The sequence below is a fragment of the Rhineura floridana genome, chromosome 11, assembly GCF_030035675.1.
Source record: "Rhineura floridana isolate rRhiFlo1 chromosome 11, rRhiFlo1.hap2, whole genome shotgun sequence".
NCBI lineage: Eukaryota > Metazoa > Chordata > Lepidosauria > Squamata > Rhineuridae > Rhineura > Rhineura floridana.
This window is the reverse complement of record NC_084490.1, coordinates 22,734,813-22,755,065: the sequence shown is the minus strand read 5'-3', so window position 1 is coordinate 22,755,065 and position 20,253 is coordinate 22,734,813. Positions and strand designations below refer to the sequence as shown.

The following is a 20,253-nucleotide window of genomic DNA, read 5'->3' as shown; positions in this document are numbered from 1 at the left end:
AGGAGGGTATTGCTAGTGAACAAGAGCACTTCAAACTACAACATTTTGTTGCAGGTTTGACTGGTGAACTCTATGCTGGACAGATTTTGGTGAAGTTTGAGTCTACTGGTGCGGAAACTTCAAATCCTGGAGATCTGATGTGAATCAAGGAGACATCAGGGCCAATTGCCTGATGAGATGGCATCAAGGTACCATATCAAAACCCTGCTTATTTAATTGATTTACCAAGCTAATAACCCGGAGACTGACATCAAGAAACAAATTGGAGCCATTGGTGTCTGAGAGTGACTATCTGGTCCCACATCCTTGCAGGAGAGCCCATAAACTGAATTCTTGTCAGGCAATGATGATCTGGCATGGTTTCTCTTCCTCCCTCCCCACTACCCAACAAAGCTGCTGAGCCTATAATGGTTGCATGAGGGGCAGAACTCCATCAGGATAAGCTCCATGTGCTTTTCAGAGCTAGCAAAAGCTTTACCTGCTGAATTTCTGCCAGAAATGTAGCTGCTAAAGGCACACAAATTCAACCAGAAACAAAAAGAGAGACCAGTTACCACATGCTCAACATTTTCTCTGCAGATTGAGCATGCAAGACGTAATGTCTTGATTGGGACTTGTAAACATGAAGAGTGAGTCTCCTCCTCCACTGCACAGACAAGTATTTTTAAGGGTGACTAGCATGAGGTGGAGAAAGCATCATGCACAGGTAGAACTGACCTTCCCTCCCTCCCTCCCTCCCTCCCTCCCTCTCACACACACACACACACACTGTGGTGGCGCCTGTTAAATCTGATCTATCAGCAGAAAACAGTGAGAGATAATCACAGGGTCTGAGGATGGGCCTTTATAACGGATGAGTTTGCCCTTCCTCGTTCAAACTGCCATTTACAGGTGGCAGAGCCTGTTCAAGACCATGAGGCTTTCTGTAACCCTGACACCTTTGATGATCCTCCTTCAGGGTGTTCTGCCTCTCACGCTGGCCCAAGAAAGGATGCTGCGCTTCGTCACGCTGGTACACAGAATGGGGGTGGTGGCAAGGAGCCTTGGTTCTCTGGGAAAAAAGATGGGTCTAGTAGTGCTTCACAGCAAGAGTGCTAGGAGCCAGGGTTCTTTGGGAGGGGCGTGGGGTCTACGGGTCACTGCAGGAGAAAGACGGGAACCAAAGCTTCGGGATTATTTGGGACAATAATGAAGGCCTAGAGTGCATTCAGCTCCAACCAGTGAGTTGCACATGTTTTATTTATACTATATTCCACCTTTCAAGCAAGATGGCTTGGAAGTAAAACTTATTTTAAAAACATAATAAACAATATTTGTCCCTGTGTTACAGAGGCCCAACTTGCTTCAATCAGATGTCAGTCATTTGGTGTTGCTGCTCCCATTTTGTGGAACATTGTTCCAGCAGATTCAACAGACACCCTCACTTTTGATTTTCAAGTGTCTCCTGAAGACCTTTTTATATAGGCAGGCTTGTGCAACTATTTCATTTTTTTTATCAGTGAGTCTTTAATAATCGTGGGTTTTTTTACATTTTTAATGGCATTTTGTATTTTATTGTGTATATTGTACGTTGCCATATTGTATTGTATGAATTGCTAGTATATAAATACTTCTATAAAAAGAAATAAAGAATATTAATGTATCAAAAACACTTGAAGCATTGGGTTGTAGCCAAGTAAGTTCTACTCAGGGTAGACCCATTGAAATGAATGTACCTAAGTTAGCAATATCCATTCATTTCAATGGGCTCACTTTGAGTTTAACTAACACTGGATAAAACCATTATAGGGTGCAGGGCAGAGAGAGGGACAATCCATACTGCAAGGGCACAACAGGTCTCTGTCTGCTCTGTGCACACTCAGAGACACATCACACACTCAGAGTCTTGTGGCACCTTAGAGACTGAGTACCTACCATACATTCAAGCATACACTCCCCCCCCAAAAAATCTTGGGAACAGTCATTTGCCTCTCACTGAACTACAGCTCCCAGCACCCTTAACAAACCACAGCTCCCAATGTTATTTTTTGTGGAGAAAAGAGGGATGTGCTTTAAAAGTATGGCATACACACAGCCTAACAAAATTATTATGGCATATGCTTTCATAGACTCAAGTCCACTTCGTCAGATGTGTGAAGTTGACACACACTTTTTTTTATCAGACAGCTTGCCTGGTCTCAAGAGCTCATAGGGTAACGCTGTACTAATTGCTTTAACACCCACCCAATCCTTAGCCACTTTTAAAATGTTTTACATAGAATCTTCCAAAAGACTTTGCAAGTTTGGTATTTGCTATACACCCGGAGTAAAAACAACACAGTTTTAAAGGGATAGTTCAAAAAACAAGCATTATGCATATTGTGCAATATATATACATGGGATGGTCCTTTCTTTAAAGAGGTTTTTTTTGCACTGAAAGTAATAATACAGAGACGTTAATTTTATATACTAGATGCATTCTTTATAATGATACCTGGAATAATATAGAGGTACATTTTTATTTTGCAATACCCATGATAACAAGCAATACACTTGACACATGTTGGGTACACCTAAAAATAATAAAGCAGCCATCGATGTCCCCCCCCCCCCCCCGGAATTGGTGTAGCAATTTTATCTCTGATTTACAGACTGATCCTCCAGCAGGGCCACAGCCATCTATTGCAGAGGGGAGAAACAAGAAAACATGAGAAAGAGAGAAAGACTGTGTATGGAACAGAAAGATGAAATTAGATAGCAAAGGAAAAAAATAAGAATGTGAAAGATAAATGACAATGGGTCCCATTTTGCAGGCTGGGGAGTCTTAGATCTAGAAAGATTCCTGGTCTTGCAGGTCATAAAATTGAGGGAGAAACTTGTCACTCCATTGTCTGTATGCAGTTATTCTATAGCCCCTTCTTTTTTCTTAGGTGTATCGCCATGGTGACCGATCCCCCCTGGGCACCTACCCCACAGATCCCCACAAAGCAGCAGCCTGGCCGCAAGGCTTCCAGCAACTCACTGAGGTGGGGATTGGTGTGTGTGTGCCCCACCAACTTCAGCCTGCCCCACCTGCCTGCCTTCTGCCTTAACAACCACTCCGGGGTGGGGGGTGGCTGTGCCTGTCATTGGCTCAGGCTTCACCTGCTATTGGTCATCCTGAGTTCTGCCCTCCCAGTTCCACTCCCAGCGGTCACCCACTGGAACAGGGGGTGGGGGTGGGGGTGAGAGAGGCATTTGTCTGCATTTCTATGACTGGGGCTTGTGTGGGAGATGGTGAAAAAGACTACTGCTTCATCCCCAAGTTAGGCAGTCTCTGGCTTTGCTCGGAGTTGGAGCAGAGGAGCAGCCCTATTTTGGAGGAGGGAGGGTACTTTAAGCTTTATTGGTTTTGGCCTTGCTTTCTCCCTTCCTGTGCTGTAGATAGGTATTTTGCAACAGAAGGCACTGGGACAGTTCCTCAGAGAGAAATATGCTGGCTTTTTGAGTGCGTCCTACAAACCACAGGAGGTAAAATATTTGTTTGTTTATTTAATAAATAAAATGCATTTATTGGGCACCATCAGTACCCAAGAATTTGCAGGGCAGTAAATATGAATACAGTAATAAAAATTATACAACATATAATAAAGAACAATTATGATTATTATATTTATTGTCCACCTTTTACCCAAAGGACCCAGGGCAGGTCACAACAGTTTTAAAATACATCATTAAAAGCAGTTAAAAACAACAGATTAACCTAGGTCACATCCACATCATACATTTAAAGCACTCCCATACCATCCCCAAAGAATCCTGGGAATTGTAGTTTGTAAGGGTGTTCCCATGATTCTTTGGGAGAATCCATGACTCCTAAAATAAGTGGATGTGACCCAACATGTAAAAATAAGCATCACCCCCCAAAATATGCATCCAAACCCATAACAGCAGTTCTACCCAACTTTTTAAAAGTTAAGACAAACCGGAGAGAATAAAAGCTTGTTACTAAAAAGCATGCATCATCTGAGAGGAATTGATACTTTAGTGTGACAGAGCCTATGCTTTGGAACTCCTTACACATTAACATTAGGCAGGCACCCTTGCTATACTATATTTCCAATACCTGCTAAAAAAAAATTTTATTTCAGCAAGCCTACCCAGACATACAATTATGCATACTTCTTTTTACATCTTCACAGTTTTTATCTGTGTATTATTGATAATTATTTTATGTATAGCGCTTAGTTTTTTTTACTAAGAGGTTTATAAATCATTCCAAATAAACAGGCTACATTCCAGCTACACAAAAGCCGTAAGTTTCTATGTACACCTCTTTGTATCCAGGCAAGCAAGAGAAATTATCATAGGTATTCCTGCCAGGCAAAAGGACTCAGGAGGCCAGGGAACACGGCCAGTGAGGGGTATGGCCTGGAAAAGTCTCAAATGGCTTAGACTCTAGAGGACCACATTCCACCATCCACCAACCCAAAACTGAGGCTCCCCGCCCCTGCTGTAAGACATCAAGGCTTTCACCACCACCTTGTGGCCAGCAAGCAATCATGTCCATTTCAGATATACATCCGCAGCACTGATTATGACCGCACCATAATGAGCGCTCAAGCCAACCTGATGGGACTGTATCCAAGCTCAGATCCAGAGATCGGTTGGCGACCTGTCCCCATCCACACAGTGCCTATTAAGTATGACAAGGTAAGTGAACGGAAACCAGTAATCTTTGACTCCCTGAAATGGAAATTTTGTTTGGTTAACAGGGCTGTTGTGACCGTTCACACTTATAAAAAATGGAAGGGGGAAAAAGTTAATTTTTATTCAGCTCTTAAAACAGTTGCATATACTATGTTTTCTCTTAGCTGCCATATAACATGGTTACATTAATATCCCTTAGCCTGTCCCTAGTCCTCTAAACCAATACTTGTCTTCCAGGGACCCCTTGGGTTCCTCAGGAGCTTATCAGGAGCTCCTCAATTAGAAGGCCACTCATGGTGGACGTTTTCCTGACAGACAGCTTGCCCTCTCCTGTCCATCTTCATGAGCAAGGTGTTTCTTAGAACATATCCCATAATCCTTTGCAACAGGTAGGAATTTAATGGCTCTTGTTAGCCACGGGTCTGCTTTGTATTGACTTTATATGGTGCTTTTTTTGTACACTGTTCTGGGAATCTTGCATTGACAAATAGCCTATAAATTAAATAAACGTATGTATTTCTTGATGGAAAAGCTGAGAAACTGTTTCCCGAGGATAGAAAATGAGGAAACCACCCCTCTAAATCCAGCTTTAATAATATCATGAATAATTTCTTCCAGCCCCTTTTGTTTGCTGCTTACCATATATACATTTTTGTATGATACCAGTCTATTCCCTGCATATTTATTTTTAAAAATCAGACTCAGCTTTCTTTCGGTAAGGATATTTGCTCTTGAGTGCAGCATTCAATCCACTGCGCCAACCTGATGCCCTCCAGATGTTCTGGCTTACAACTCCCATTGGCTCCAGCCAACATGGATGGGAGTTGTAGTAGGCCAAAGCATCTAGAGGGCACCATGTCAGCAAAGGCTGCTACACAGCAGCTTTTGGGGGGACAGAGCAAAAGTGAATACATGTGGAGAAGTGAGATTCAATCAAGATTTCTGGTTTGGCGTGGCCTGGTAGTTTATGCTTGGGAGGGGCAACGGGTCCGCTTTCTCCAATAGTCAGCTTCTGCCTGTCTTTCCCACCCCCACCTCACAGCTGCTGAAGCCACCAACCCGAACCTGCCTACGATACCAACAGTTGATGGAAGAAACAATTAAGTTGCCAAGCTATCAGGCTAGAATGGAAAGCTGGAAGGTATCTGGGATGGAGGGATGGGCTAGGAAGAGGAAGAAAAGGCAGCAGCGGGTGGGGGTGTGTGATTCCGTTTTCATCCAATTCATAGAAACGTATTCATTTTTTTATATTGAAATTTCTATCCTGCCCTTCTACTGTCTATGTACCAGGGTAGCTATTGTAGGAAGGGAGACATCAGTCCAACTCTTTGCCAGTGGCAGAACTACACAATCCGGAGGATAAGGTTTGAAATCCATTCTTTCACCAGCATATAGGATATATCTACACTACAAACCTATAGTAGTTTTACACTACTTTAACTGTCCTGGCCTTCACACAAGGAACCTTGGGAATTGTAGGTTGGTGAGGATGCTATAGGGATCCAAAGCTCCCCTCACAGAAATACTATTCCCAGGATTCCCTGGAGAGAGTGAATTATATTAAACCAGTGTCCTTGTCTTACCTTATGTATAGAAATGGAAGACAGTTGACTGCCTTAATTTGATTAAGGGAACCCTTTATGTATGGGAAGTCTTTGAAGGCCAGCCGAGGGCCCAATTTGAGCGTTAATATTAATTTAAAATATTTATATGCCACATCAGGATAAATTCCAGGGTGGTTTACAAAAAAGGTACAAAATTCAAATAAAAATACAAAACGTTAGTAACAGCAGACACAAGATAAAACAGCAATACTTAAGTCGCAAGGCAATCCAAGCATGTCAGGATTCACTGAGTTTCAATGCTAGTTCTACCCAGAACAGACACACTGAAGCTAATGGACATGACTAACTTGGAAATGGAAATGGACTGCCTTCAAGTCAATTCTGACTTATGGCCACCCTCTGAATAGGGTTTTCATGTTAAGTGTTATTCAGAGGAGGCAGTGACTGGCCCAAGGTCACCCAGTGAGCTTCATGGCTATGTGGGGATTCGAACCCTGGTCTCCCAGGTCATAGTCCAACACCTTAACCACAACACCACACTGGCTCTCATGACTAACTTAGGTCCATTAATTTCAAAAAGACCTACTTTGCGTAGGACTTAAATACAATCCAATGGAACTTACTCCCAGATGTGTGAATAGTCTGGTAACCTCCAGCTATTTTGGACTACAACCCCCATCAGCTCCAGTCAGCACCTTTTGGAGCCTAGGGGCACATACGGAATTCTAAAAAACTGTCACAGGAACCACAAAATATCTAATTCACAGAAGAAAAAATGGTGATGCTCAGACTCCCCCCAAGCAAAAACAACTACACACAGCCAAAATAAAATAACAGACACAAAGTAAGCAAGCTCTCCTCAGTTTTGTGTCTGTAAATAAACACATCAATAAATATGGGAGAGGCAGGGGGCCTTGGTGGGCCTCGAGGGTGTTGTCTGAGGGTGCCATAGTGCCTGCAAGCACAACCTTGGGGATCTCCAATTTTGAGTGTGGACAGGATATTAGGTATGGCATACTTGCTGTCCAAAACAACGCATTTCCATGTTGTAAGCCTGCTGACCTCTGAAAGAAGCCATTTAAGATAAATTACAGCTGTAGCATGGAACCAACACTACATGGAAGTGGTTTTTTGGAAGCCGTTACACTTTGCATGTAACTTCTATGCCTAACAGCCCAGGCTTATGTATGTTTACGCAGACGTATCTCCCACTGATGCAAGCAAGAACGTGCAAGATAGTGAAACTGGCCTTCGCTAAGTTAAACAAAACTCAAGTTCTAATTATTTAGCTAATTTCTCCCTCTTCCCTCCCTTACAGGGTTTCGTAACAGAGACGGCCAATTGTACAGGGCTTAAATTGGAGCAGCTGACCCTGAGGGGCCTTTGGAGAGTGCATGACTCTCTCTTCTGTCAGGTAGGGATACTGCATCTCATTACAACCTCCCTCCTTCAGCACCTGTTAGCCTTCCAGCACACCTTCCTCTCATTTTCTCTGCAGAAAACACACAACCTGACCTTGCCTAGCTGGGCCACACCACAAGTCCTGGCCACGCTGTCAGAGATAGAAGCATTTAATGTTGAAGCCCATGTGGGAATGCATGCAAGCCAGGAGAAGGCCCGATTTACTGGAGGTAAATTTTAAATTGTAATCAAGCTCATTTTTGAACTTTACAATTTAGTATAAACACTCTAATACTACATTACAAAATACAACATACCAATAAAAACACAGGGTAATTTTAACATAATGACCAAAAGAGCACACTTTACTCATCAGCTACAGAGAGTGTGGTTTTAGCAGCTAGAGCGGAGATGACAAATCTGTGGCCCTCCAAATGTTGTTGGACTACAACTGACCGTCGGCCATATGGCTGGAGCAATGATATCCAGAGGGCCAGAGGTTCCTGAGCTAGAGTGTTGGCTTTAAATTGGGGAGACCCAACTTCAAATTCCCACTCAGCCTCAAAGCTTATTGGGAGAGCTTGGGCCAATCACCATCTCTCAGCCTAATATACCTCACAAGGTTGTTGTGAGGGTAAAAGGCAGAATGTCTGTGTGTGTCAACCTTAAACCCTTTGGAAGAATGGCAGGAATAAACATTTAATTAAAAAATTATTACAGCAAAGCAGTTCAACACAGCATAAGAACACAAGGGTCTGCTGGATCAGACCAGTGGCCTATCTAATCCAGCATCCTGTTCTTACAGTGGCCGGTCAGGTGTCCACAGGAAGCCCAATTGCAGAACCTGAGTGTAAGAGAAATCTCCTCCCTTACTATTCCCACCAACTGGCAATTGACTGGGCAAATTTATTCAAAAATCCACCAAGTCAAAGTAATAAAAAGATGTTTTATAGGCAACATTAATTCTGCAATATGAGAACACGAAACAAACAGTAACAAAATCTGAAGGTTAAGGGCCAATATCAGCATTCTGGTAGTAATAAAAAAAATCACAAGCAGATTATGCCATGCCATTGGCACATGATGAATATGCTGTTTGATGAGAAAGGGCCATGGCTCAGTTGCCAAGTATCTGCTTCACCCGCAGGCCTCCCTCAGGTTTGATCCCCTGCATCTGCAGGCAGGGGTGGGAAAAACCCGAGACCCTGAAAGAGCCACTGCTGTTCGATGTTAAGAGTACTGAGCTAGACAGACCAATAGCTTAGCAGAAGGCAACTCCTGATGGCACAGGAGCCGATATTTAACATGGGAGAATAAACCCTTCAATTACTTGATTTGATGCAACTTGTTAAATACCAGCTCAGTCCCTCTTCTAAGCCTGCAGCTGCGTTTTTAGATGTTTCCCTACACCTCTTGCCCCCCCTTCTTGTTTGCAGAGCTACTGGGTTTGTGCCTGTATTGGTCAGTTAAACGTTTGACATACGACGCTACACCACTCTGTCAGCAGTCTCTCCCCCTTTACAGGGTTGTTACTTGGCGCTATCCTGAGCAACTTCTCCAAAATTGTGAGCCGAGATCTTCCCCTGAAGATGATTGTGTATTCAGCTGTAAGTCCTTTCTGCAGCTTGGAATTTCAAAGGGACCATGTGGGAAGTGTGTCTAGGTATCTGCCCATTTAGGACAAGGATCTCTTAGCTTCCCCAACATCCCAAGTGGCTCTCCTGCAAGGAGCAATAGTTTTTAAAGGTGCTACAAAACCATCTCAAAACTGCAGCTATAAAACCAAACCTGCAAACTTTGGACCTTACATGAAGGGAAACGCTCAAAGTACACCCACTGAAATCAATGCCCCCAAGTTAGACATGTCTATTAAATCTTCAATGGGACTACTCTGCATAGAACTAGCATTGAATACCACCCAGAGTTTTCTGGATAGTGCTCTTCATGGAAGAGTGTGGAAGGGAGGGAGAGTAATATCACAAGTCTGCCCATGAAGCAGAGTGGCATTTTTTAGGGATGAGAGCATCATTACAGTATAATGTAACATGCAAAAATTACTTTGGTTGAATCATTTCTGCTCACCTACTTTAGCACGACAGCACCTTAATTGCTCTGCAAGGAGCCCTGGGCATTTACAATGGCCACCCCCCACCATATGCTGCCTGTCATGGGTTTGAATTCTACCAGGAAAACAATAAGTAAGTCTAGTTACATGTTTTAGGGAGGGAGGGCTCTTTGGTTTTGCTGAGGGATTCAATGTGTTCTTTGAATATCTCTACCACACGACAGGTTGGAGTGCATATAATGCTGCACAGTTGCTGCTATTGAACCGCTGATCCTGAGCATCCTGGTAAAATAAATAAAAGCTGGTAATAGTTTAAGCAGCAAAACAATGTTCAGCCCTCAAGGCTTTGAGGGCAAGCTTGAAAGTGTCATAACTGGCAATATTCCAAGGCAGAGAACATACTCAGATCTTCCGTGTCCTCCCTGGTCCTCTGTGCCCAATTCTAGCAGAATTAGAATTATGTGAAACAGGTATTTTTGCAACAGTCCACAGAAGACAGGTTTTTACTGTTTCAGAAACACAGCCCCTGTCAATTTTGTGGTTTAGCTATCCTTTTCCCCACCCCCACTAGGAGAAAAATGCTTTACATGCAAAAGGTCCCACAAGTTCAATCCTCAGCATCTTCAGATAGGGCTGGTAGACTCCCATTTGAAACCCGAGAGGGCTGCTGTTGCTACCAGTCAGAATAATTTGTTCTGGCCTAGATAGTCAATGGTCTGACTTGGTATAAGGTGGCTTTTTTTTTAAAAGACTCTTTCTTAACAGTGACACCTCCAGGCCAAGGAGCACATCAGTCTATAAGGTTCTCCCTCAGCCAGCTACAAGTACCCCTTGCAGCACTAACAGCTGCCTCAGAGAGACTTGTCAGCACATTTATTAGTTACTGACACATCAGCACAGGGGTATAGCATAATTAGAGAGGCTGAGGTCATCCCTGAACATTTTGACCATGCAGAAGAAAAACATGCATCTGAACACGTGTTTAGCAATGCAGGGCAAGAAAGATGAAACACATCCCCTACTAACCTGTTTTTCCTCATTCCAGCTCATTCAGCGTAGCCATGTTTTACCGGAATGACAGCAGTCAGCAGCCCCACCCACTAGCTCTGCCTGACTGCCCCACACCTTGCCCTCTACAACTTTTCACCCACCTCACTCATACAGCCATCCCACAGGACTGGGATGCTGAATGCCAAAACGCTTCAAGAGGCACAGGTAACAGGATTTTTTCTGCCCCCTGGGTAAAGACACACATGAACTATCCACAGCTTACACCTGCTCAATTCTGTTTGCAGGGCACACTGTAACAGCACTGGCTGCAGCAGTAGGCCTGCTGAGTGTGGCATTAATTGGAGTGGGAATCTTGTACTGGAGAAGGTGATGTGAAAGAAGATGGGCTAATGGCAACTGCCAGTTCCCCTCTCTGCAGGATACAACAGCCTTTCAACATTCTGGGAAGGAAGTATGGTCTACTGGCTGGAGCAAGGGGGTGCCGACTGAAGACTCCATTCACAGAAGTTTATGGTAGAAATCTCAATGGACATTGACCCTAACAGCACTCACAAAAGGCAAATTCACTTTGGGAACTGTTAGGAAAGATTGAAAAATAAAGCAGCCAGCAGGGCAATTCCATGTTAAGTCTATGGTGCACCTGTGTATGTGCAGTTCAGTTCACCTAACCAAACGCATGCCATGATTATAACCTGCAAGTGTTGCTTTGAGTCTGATACAGCAAGGCAATTATTAAATTTAGTATGGAATCTGCTCTAGCAAACACATTTTGTAGCTGTTTTCCATGGAGCCCAGTTTCTAGTCTGCTTCCCAGCAGTGAGGGGGTTGAAGATAGGTGGGCAGGATACAGCAGATATTTGTTTTATTTAAGGCATTTATATATTAATCATTAGCATTTCTAAATGGTCTAAATAAAAATAGAGAGAATACTAAACATTACCTTAAAATGCCTCCTGGAATTTAAGTCTTTGTCATATGCATGAAGTTGAGCAAATTTAGAAACCAGGGTGCAGAGAGCAGTGTTCTTCAACCTTGGGCCTCCAGATGTTGGACTACAACTCCCATCTTCCTTAGCCAATGGTCAGGGATGATGGGAGTTGTAGTCCATCATCACCTAGGGACCCAAGGATGAAGAACACTGGTGTAAAAGGAAGAGAATGGCAGGATTTGGAAGAGGCTGGGCATATGGCATGTAAATATATTAACTAGTTGTGGAAGGTGTTTTACTGTCTTGAGGGCCAACTACAGATGCACTTGAAACAACATTCTCCCAAATGCAGATTTGGCTTTGTGATTACAAGTCTTCATCAATACTATACCCCACAGCTCCGCTCTTACAAGCCATCAACCTTAGTCTCTCACCTCGTTATGGAATCAGGAACCTGTGGCCCTTCACTCCAACTCCCAGCACCAACAGCCAGCACTGCCAACGGGCAGGGATAAAGGGAAACATAATCCATATCTGGAGGGCCACAAGTTCCCTATCCCTAACTCAGTTCCTTGCCAAAAAGATGCCTATATTTGAAAAGCATTATGTACAATTATACAAAACAAGCACGTGTTTCAACATTTTATTGAACATGATAAATGGTGCACAGAATATAACCATCCCTGCCAGAGGGCATGCAATCTAAATTTGTTTTCTCCATATGAGTTGAAAGGAGTACATAACAAGGCTGTGCAAATGCAAAGATCTAGGCAAATACCCACTTCAAAAATGCTTCAGAATGCAAGGTGAAACAAACTGCTTTGGTTTGGAGGGGGTGGGGTGGTACAGAGTATGGTCAACAGTCCTGGCTTCCAACCAGGGAACAACGTATCAGGGCTCTCCTTCTTACTTCCTATCACAGTGCTTTTAGGAGGGACATGGAAGGAACAATTCCGAACCTGCTCTCTGCTCTTTCTGTCTGATGGTGGCGCCAGCAGCACTCAGGGCTTCTGAGGTTCCAAGAATGGCTTGAGAGCCATGACCGGGAGATGGTTTCTGCCCATACCCCAAATCAAGCTCCGTCCTCAGCAGCTCCTCCCCAGCCTGCTTGCTTGGAATGCTGGCTGGTGGCCAAAGACAACCTTGACCAGGTCCTGCTGCAGCTGGCTATGGACTGTCCAGTAGGCCAAGGGGCTCACAACAGGACACATCCTCCGACACAGAGCTTACCACCACGCTACCAAGACAGCTGGCTTGGGGCCTCTGGGACTATCCGGCATGGAAAAGCAGGGAATGATGTAGGGGAAGACCCTTGCAGCCGTGTGAGACTGCTGCCGCCTCCCATTGCTCCAGGAAAAAGTGTCAAGTACAGCTCCAAACTCAACTGCTCTTAATAAAAAGCCACAGTGACAAGCCTCTCTCTGCTTGAAAGAAGAGGGGGATGGGGTTCTGGGGGCTTTCCAGGCAGAGATTGCCAGTACATATTATCCATACATGTATACATTATTCGTTGGAGTAATGGGAGACAGGGGGGTGCAGAGGAGAGAAGGGGCTGCTTCAATAACAGCAGGCAACGCACACACAAAAATCAATGGATTGATGGCAGTTCAGGACGTCTTTTCAAAATCTTATTTCTTCCTGCAGGGATAAACTCATCCATTTGAGTAGCTTAGCTGCTCTCACTGAAAGGTGGACGGCCAGCTTGGCTAGGCTGGATGGGAAAATGCAGCATGCATTAGCATCACAGAGCCTAGGGTAAGTCTACACGGTACAGGACAGTGCTTTTTAAAAGTTGCCCCTGCACCTTGAGGGCCCCAGTGCCTCCATCAAGTATAGTCATATTCCAGAAGGGCATAACGCTATGGTTGTACAAGTTTGTTCAGGAACTTTTTATGGTCGTCGCCACCTCACCCCTGCAACATTATGCTTTTGGCCCCTGGGATACAAATCATGGGACAGGAACATTCACTTCCAAATTTAAAGATGGTTGAATTTTTTAAAAAAACTTCTCCATTCCCTGGTACGTGCCTCTCAGTTACAAAAGCACACACTTTGAAGTGCAAATGTTCTCCCTCCCAAAAGAAATGGTAGTACAGTGTCTCTTCCAGCAGATGCCCCCTTCCGTGTAACTGTGATCAATCGGGTAGTTTTCCCTCCGTCTCCCCTGCCCAACTGTACCTGCAAACCAGCCGACGTGAAACAGGCTGAATCTTCTCACTAGTGCAAGGGCACTATGGGCAGGGCTCAGGTGTCCCTGTATGAAGAAAGCAAACCTGGTTAGCAAGATTAGGTTGAGATGGTCTCTCTTGCCCAAATGTGTGAGCCAACATCACCTTTAGCACTACTGGGCCATCGCAATTCCCTCCCACCATTCTGACACCCATAGTCTTCCAGATCTTGCATCCCCCTTTAAAACCACTGTGCTGGTCTGGTCATCACCTTTCAACCAAGGCAGCTGAGATACAATTTTCATGACAATCTTTACTAATATTAACAAGCTACTCTCAAGAAGTGTATCTGGTTTGCAGTTTCAGAAATCGATTACCACCCAGGCCTACAAGCACTGGATTTCCTGCATGCAAGCCCTCTTTGAACATTGCATGGACATTCAAAGAGAGGCAAAACTGCACACTTTCACTTTCCACCACATATATGGGCTAGGCGACAAGACAAGTATTCTTCAACCCAGCCCAATCACATTTAACTAGGAAAAGGGAAACTACAGAGCTAACATCCAAAGGAGCAGCCATTTTTTACAGAAACCATTGAACAGATGAGCTGTTAACACTCAGAAATGCATTATCAAACTCAGCAGGGGGAAAGCAGTTTGAGAAGAGGACAGTTGTAACCAGTGAAGCAGCCAGCAGGGAAAGGGTTACTCCCCACAGAAAATAGGAAGCAGCCCATTGGTCCATCTAACTCAGTACTGTCTACAGCAACTGGCAACAGCTCTCCAGTTTTTCAAACAGGACATTCCCAGTCCTACCTGGAGACCCACTGAGGATTGAACCTGGGATCTTTTGCTTGCAAAGCACAAGCTCTACTATCTAAGCTATAGCCTTTCAGTCTTTTTCTGGTCCTACCTAAAGATCACATGGATTGAACACAGACCTCCACCATGCAAAACACATGCTCTACCACTGAGCTAGGGGGCCTTCCCTTGAGGGAATTGGCTGGATATATGGAAAAGGAAGGTCATTTGAGACTGCAACTCCCATCATTCCTGGCCATTTGCTATTCTGGCTAGGGTTGATGGGGCTGCAGTCCCAACAACATGTTGGCTATCCCCAATATAGACTCCGGTATCTAAAAAGCTGTGACAGGTCATGAGCACTGCTCCTTCATTCCAACCTCTCAGAGCTGCTCTGCTTTTTTTAATCCTCTGGACAGCATTATATACATAGCCCCAACAGCTTAACATATTGGTTACTCCAATTTAATGGAAACATAACTTTTCGTCCCAGCTTCCAGAAGCTGTAAAATACACGAGATTTACCACCAAAGGAAAAGGCAGTTTGCTGCATGTTCTCTCTCTTAACCCACTCATGCTTTACAAGGTAATTGGGAGTGTGAGTTTCAGTGCTAGTCTTCCCCCCCCAACTCATTCTTCAAACATATGAGGTGCCCAGCCATGCAGGCATCCTCTGATCAAGAACCCCTCAGTCTCCTGGAGTGTCAAGTCTCCAGAAGGCACTAAAATCATCACAGTGATCGGAGCCCAGTGCTGACATCATTGGGGTTATCTTCTCTTTCCAGTCCTATCAACCCATTTTTTACACTTGCCTCCTAACTTGTCATTAAGCGAATGCTCACCTCACTTGGATGTCCCTGAAGGCAACCATATTCAACATAGGCAGATTTTCATCCTGGGAACAACATCAGGGCCACCTGCCAAGAATAAAAGCACCTTAGTTAGGAGTTGGAAATTAATGGGACTACCTTCATTAAATCAATGTACCCTCAAAACTACACTATACACCAGGGACGGGATGGAGGAAAAGGGCAGAGAAGGGTCACTGCCTTTCCTTCCCCAAGTTATTCATAACTCCAGGAGTGTGTGCACAGAGGACGGACTTTCTCCCATAATAGTCTAATTTTGCCCACTGACGCCTCAGCAGGAAGTGCAACCTATCACAGGTGTGTGCATGTGTGTTGAAGTTCAACACACACAACACACACCTGACTAAATTCCCCCCTAGAGCCTTGCTCCCAACCTCCCAGAATAGGCAGGGACTCTACTCCTCAGTCTCCCATGATGTCAAAGGCATGGGGGGCACTGTCATCGTCATAGCAATCCGCGCCCAGTGCTAACATCATTGGAGGAACCCTGTTGCCATCACACTCCCATGTACACATGGCAATACTCTCCTGGTGGGGAAAGAATGGAAGGAATCTGGGTCATATTTTACAGCACTGGCCAGACCCTGCATGAAACACCCAACATATGCAACTGCACACTACAAGGGGAAACAGTCTGTCCACCTCTACCACCATCTCATTTAAGAGCCCCTGATAAACCTAGACGTTCAGGATTTCCCAGGACAAGAGTTTGAAACCAGGCAAGGCAACACTTACCGAGCACAACAAGGTCATGGGATCACTGGAGACCCCAGATGGATGCTCCATTTTGAGAGAAAGGTAGAAACAAGAACGTTGGTGCTGTGGCAGGAAGGGAGAAAGTTGGTTAACAAAATAAAAATGGCATTAGAGCCTGCCTTCCTGAACTCTGCTTACCAGCATATCTTCCTGCTCTGCCAGTCCCCGCAAACACCATCCTTTAAGCTACTTTCCCTTATTCCAACGAAGTGGCACTAATTCATTCTATTCACTTTTACCACACTTCTCTTCACCGCCGAGCTCTAATAGGCGACAAGCCTGATCTCTCAATCCTAAGGCCCAAACACCACTCCTATCACCCACCTCCAAGTTGCCCCCCTCACTCAAACCCTTTCCTGCCTGCCACTCCTACAGCCATTAACAGTCACTCACTCCCCTTTACAGAACTCTCCCGCTCCGTTACGTCCCCGAACCTCCCCAGCCCCCTCTGACGCTATACTCTCAGCCTTTTTTTACTACAGTATGGTCGCCTTTCTTTAATCTCGCCCTTGCGCTAGTCGGCCTCCCCTCCCGCCTCTTTACTGCTACTTCCCAGCTTGGCCTCCCCCAAACATCCCGACGTACCCTTTCTACTACGGATCACTCTCCACCCAGCTGTTCCTCTTGTACCGCAACCCCCACTACAACACCTCCCCCCAAATTTTAAACCGAACTAGCGGTGTTGCTTTTTCCTCCTTCTCTAACCGAGCTACTATGTAGGATTTCGGTAGGTCTAGTTTTCCCTATTCTTGCACCATTCTACTGCGAAAAAGGTCGCCTACCGAATTTCTCGGTATTCCAACATTATTGAAAACATCGCAGTGGCTCTACTAGTAAGAGAAGGAGACGGACGCAAAAAGAAATGGGCAATCTTATTACTCAGTCTGCCAGCACCAGCCTCCATTCCCCATTGCACACAGCACTATCACTCACCTCCTGTACGCCGCCATTTAAAACAGAAGGAAGCCGCCCCACGTGTTGCATTTTTATAGTGACTCCCTCGCCCCGCCCACATCTTCGGGGATGAAACTCACTTTCGGGCGCGGCCACCGTCTCACGCGTGCGCACAACTAATGAATCGGAGCACAGGCCCCGTCCCTCCTCTCACTTGGAGTAAAAGAGTGCGCATGCGTAAGGAAGGCGGTAAGAGGAAGGGAAGGTGGAGTTAGTTCGTGTAGATGTCTTGCTTGCGCTGTGGGTTATCGTTTCGCGTAGGAAGTTTACGCAAGTTAGGAACGCAACGCAAGGCTAGAGACGGGCCTGGAGGACGACTGGGGTTCAAATCCCTACTTAACTGCGAAACTCACTGGGTGACCTTGGGTCAAGTCGCTGCCTCTCAGCCTAACCTACCTCACAGGGTTGTGGGGATTACATGAGGAGGGCGAGAGCCATGTACACTTCCTTGATTTCCCTGGAGAAAAAGGTGGGATGAAAGTGCAATAAATAAATAAACCGGCCTCTGATAGCCTTTCAGTTAGAGGACTGTCTTGTGTAAAGTAGGACATACATGGTCACCCTAAATGTGTGCAGCATAAGGCTCCGTTTCTTCCACCGGCATCCCCAAGTGCTCTCATGTGTGATACATCCAGTAATCCCATTCATTGCACTGGGAATTATTTTGGTGACTAAGTAACTAGCTTTTAAACATCTCTGTGGCCCAAAACAGGCTCTGGGCTACACCAGTAAATACAGCCATGATCAGAATCAACCAAAATTACTTTAAAAGGAAATGAAACACTGGTCATTTCAGTTTAGAAAGAAAGACGACTGAGGCAGGACATGTGACTTTGGTTTATAAAATGACACATGATGTGGAGAAAATGAACAAAGATAACTTTTCCCCCTCTACCTCCGATAGCACTCATTCATTCATTGGTGATCACTCGCTGCCAAGATTGTCTTCCAAAATAAGGTCTTTTAACAGTGACTGCGGAGGCCCATAGCACTAGAAATGGTTCAGCAGGTAAGATTCAAGACAGACAACGGAAAGTACTTTTTCACCATTCAATTTGTAAATAGAATTTATATTTACCTTCTGTGGAAGCCACTTTGGGGGAAAATTATCTGAAAGTTGAGATATAAATTTATTAATTAAAAATAACAACAAATGGTAAAGGGAATTTGTTGGCACAAGATATGGGCCCTCTGTCAGCCCCAACAGGGTCTTAAAATGCCAATAAAGTCACAGAGGCCAACTGGGCAGCCTTGGGTAGAGATAGGCAAATCTTGTGTCTGTCAGTTTCTAATTTTTCAATTCAGTTCTCTGCATTTCCTCATCAGTTTGTGAATATTTTAAAAAGTCCTCAGGAAAACTCATCAGCATTTTAGTGAGAATTTCTCTTAATATACACACATTTGCCTAATAAACACATTTTTGCAAAGCATATCTTCCCTAATAAAAAGCATTTTTTAATGTTATTTTCATTAATGTGTAGTTCATGACAGATGTTCTTGGAGGTCGCTGATTCATAGGGTTGCCATAAGTCGTAGTCGACTTGAAGGCACATAACAACAACAATAAATGCATTTTTATGCACACAACCCTAGTATATGCATTTTTGTACATATTACTTGGCTGGAGAACTGCACTGCAAAATTCAGAGAAGTGCAGATTTCAAAGGATGGCTGTTGTTTTGGTTCATGTTTTGTTTCAGAATGTGCAAATTAAGTAGGTTCTCCTTTAAATGCAAACTTAATCAAATTTCTCCCCCATGCATAACCTTGAGTGATAGGAAACTCCACAATGGAGTTGTTGCAAGGCTGCGTTCATACGAAAACAAGGTAATTCTTGTAGGAGTTCGTTGGGTGTAGTGGTGCTATTTGATCTTTTTGATCCAGGAAAGAATACACGAACTAACCTGTCTTTTGCTCTGTGTTGGAAAAGGCTTCATACTGACTGCAAATGTTTGGCTGATGACTAGAGACAGGCTCACAGTTTCCATCTTGAATGCCAACCATAGTACCAAGCAGAACGTGCCCAGTTGCAGATTGCCAGTTAATCACAAAAATATGAATGGGAAAATAATATTGCAGCCCTTACGTCTTGAGGAAAAACAAGTTGACACTTCCACCAGATATATCCAGGTTCTAGACATCTACCACTATGAGACCTGTGCCCCCAATTCCATCTTAGCTGAAAACTGAAACAATTATATTGTGCCTGTCACAAATCTTTGGCTCTCTTCTCCTTTTGCTAAATCTGGGCCATTGGAAAACTCCTGGCCATTGGAAAATTCTTTTAATGCTGCCTAGAGCCAGTGTGGCATAGTAGTTAGAGTGTTGGACTACGACCTAGGAGACCAGGGTTTGAATCCCCACACAGCCATGAAGCACACTGAGTGACCTTGGGCCAGTCACTGCCTCTCAGCCTCAGAGGAAGGCAATGGTAAACCTACTCTGAATACCGCTTACCATGAAAACCCTATTCATAGGGTTGCCATAAGTCGGAATCGACTTGAAAGCAGTCCATTTCCATTTCATTTCCTGAGAATTCCCGGTACCCCATCCAAAAAAAAAGTTCCAGTCATTTTCTTCGTAGTCTTTCAACAAGCCCATCCTCCGGGTGGTTCATGCCCTCAGAATGGCAGTACTAGCTACTGAAACCAGATATGCCCTCAAAATAGACACTTTGTGCAATCTTACCCTCAGAGGCTGAGCCAGATGATGGGTGTGGGAGTTGGATGGAGTGATATTTATAGGATTTGTCCAAGGAGAAGAAGCAGAATGAAAGCAAAGTGGCATCCTACTCCTCCTTCCCCAGTTTTTCTCCAGCATGGGGCTACCCCCTAGCTCACTTTTGTGTGTTCCAGTGTAGTTATCTCCAATGGCCAGTGTGGGTTCTTGTGACAGCTACTGCAGAGAGTCACACAGTTTATCTCAGGAGGCATTGGTGACAATGCACAGGGAGGCTAGTCTGCATGGCCATCTTGCTGACACATAGAATAATACAACCCCTTATACAGAATTTGGAATCTTGGGAAGCTAAGCTTTCATTTGTGTGAAAACAGTAAGTGCGTAGT

The 20,253-nt window shown here is 44.5% G+C and overlaps 1 protein-coding gene, 1 long non-coding RNA gene and 2 other non-coding genes across 10 annotated transcripts; 1 reads left to right on the top strand and 3 right to left on the bottom strand.

Annotated features, from left to right (window-relative positions):
- Positions 1-913: 913 nt before the first annotated feature.
- ACP4 (acid phosphatase 4) lies at positions 914-11,632 on the top strand. The gene is made up of 11 exons (XM_061591008.1): positions 914-1,012; positions 2,910-3,005; positions 3,403-3,489; positions 4,534-4,671; positions 5,711-5,809; positions 7,552-7,647; positions 7,732-7,864; positions 9,159-9,241; positions 9,726-9,832; positions 10,745-10,914; positions 10,995-11,632. The coding sequence occupies exons 1-11, from the start codon at positions 914-916 to the stop codon at positions 11,078-11,080; spliced, it is 1,194 nt and encodes a 397-aa protein (XP_061446992.1). The 3' UTR covers positions 11,081-11,632.
- Positions 2,605-17,217, bottom strand: LOC133367152 (uncharacterized). Of its 7 annotated transcripts, XR_009758527.1 has the most exons (6): positions 17,168-17,217; positions 16,214-16,297; positions 15,452-15,526; positions 13,817-13,892; positions 9,847-9,981; positions 2,671-4,704 (listed from the first exon to the last, which is right to left on the bottom strand). It is a non-coding gene; the product is annotated as an uncharacterized LOC133367152 (long non-coding RNA). The 7 variants fall into 7 exon arrangements; XR_009758528.1 differs by lacking the exons at positions 2,671-4,704; positions 9,847-9,981 and adding an exon at positions 2,605-2,658 and having other exon boundaries at positions 17,168-17,204; XR_009758530.1 differs by lacking the exon at positions 9,847-9,981 and having other exon boundaries at positions 17,168-17,204.
- LOC133368135 (small nucleolar RNA SNORD88) lies at positions 15,291-15,380 on the bottom strand. The gene has a single exon (XR_009758598.1). It is a non-coding gene; the product is annotated as a small nucleolar RNA SNORD88 (small nucleolar RNA).
- On the bottom strand, positions 15,874-15,963 carry LOC133368134 (small nucleolar RNA SNORD88). Its single transcript, XR_009758597.1, has one exon. It is a non-coding gene; the product is annotated as a small nucleolar RNA SNORD88 (small nucleolar RNA).
- Positions 17,218-20,253: the final 3,036 nt, after the last annotated feature.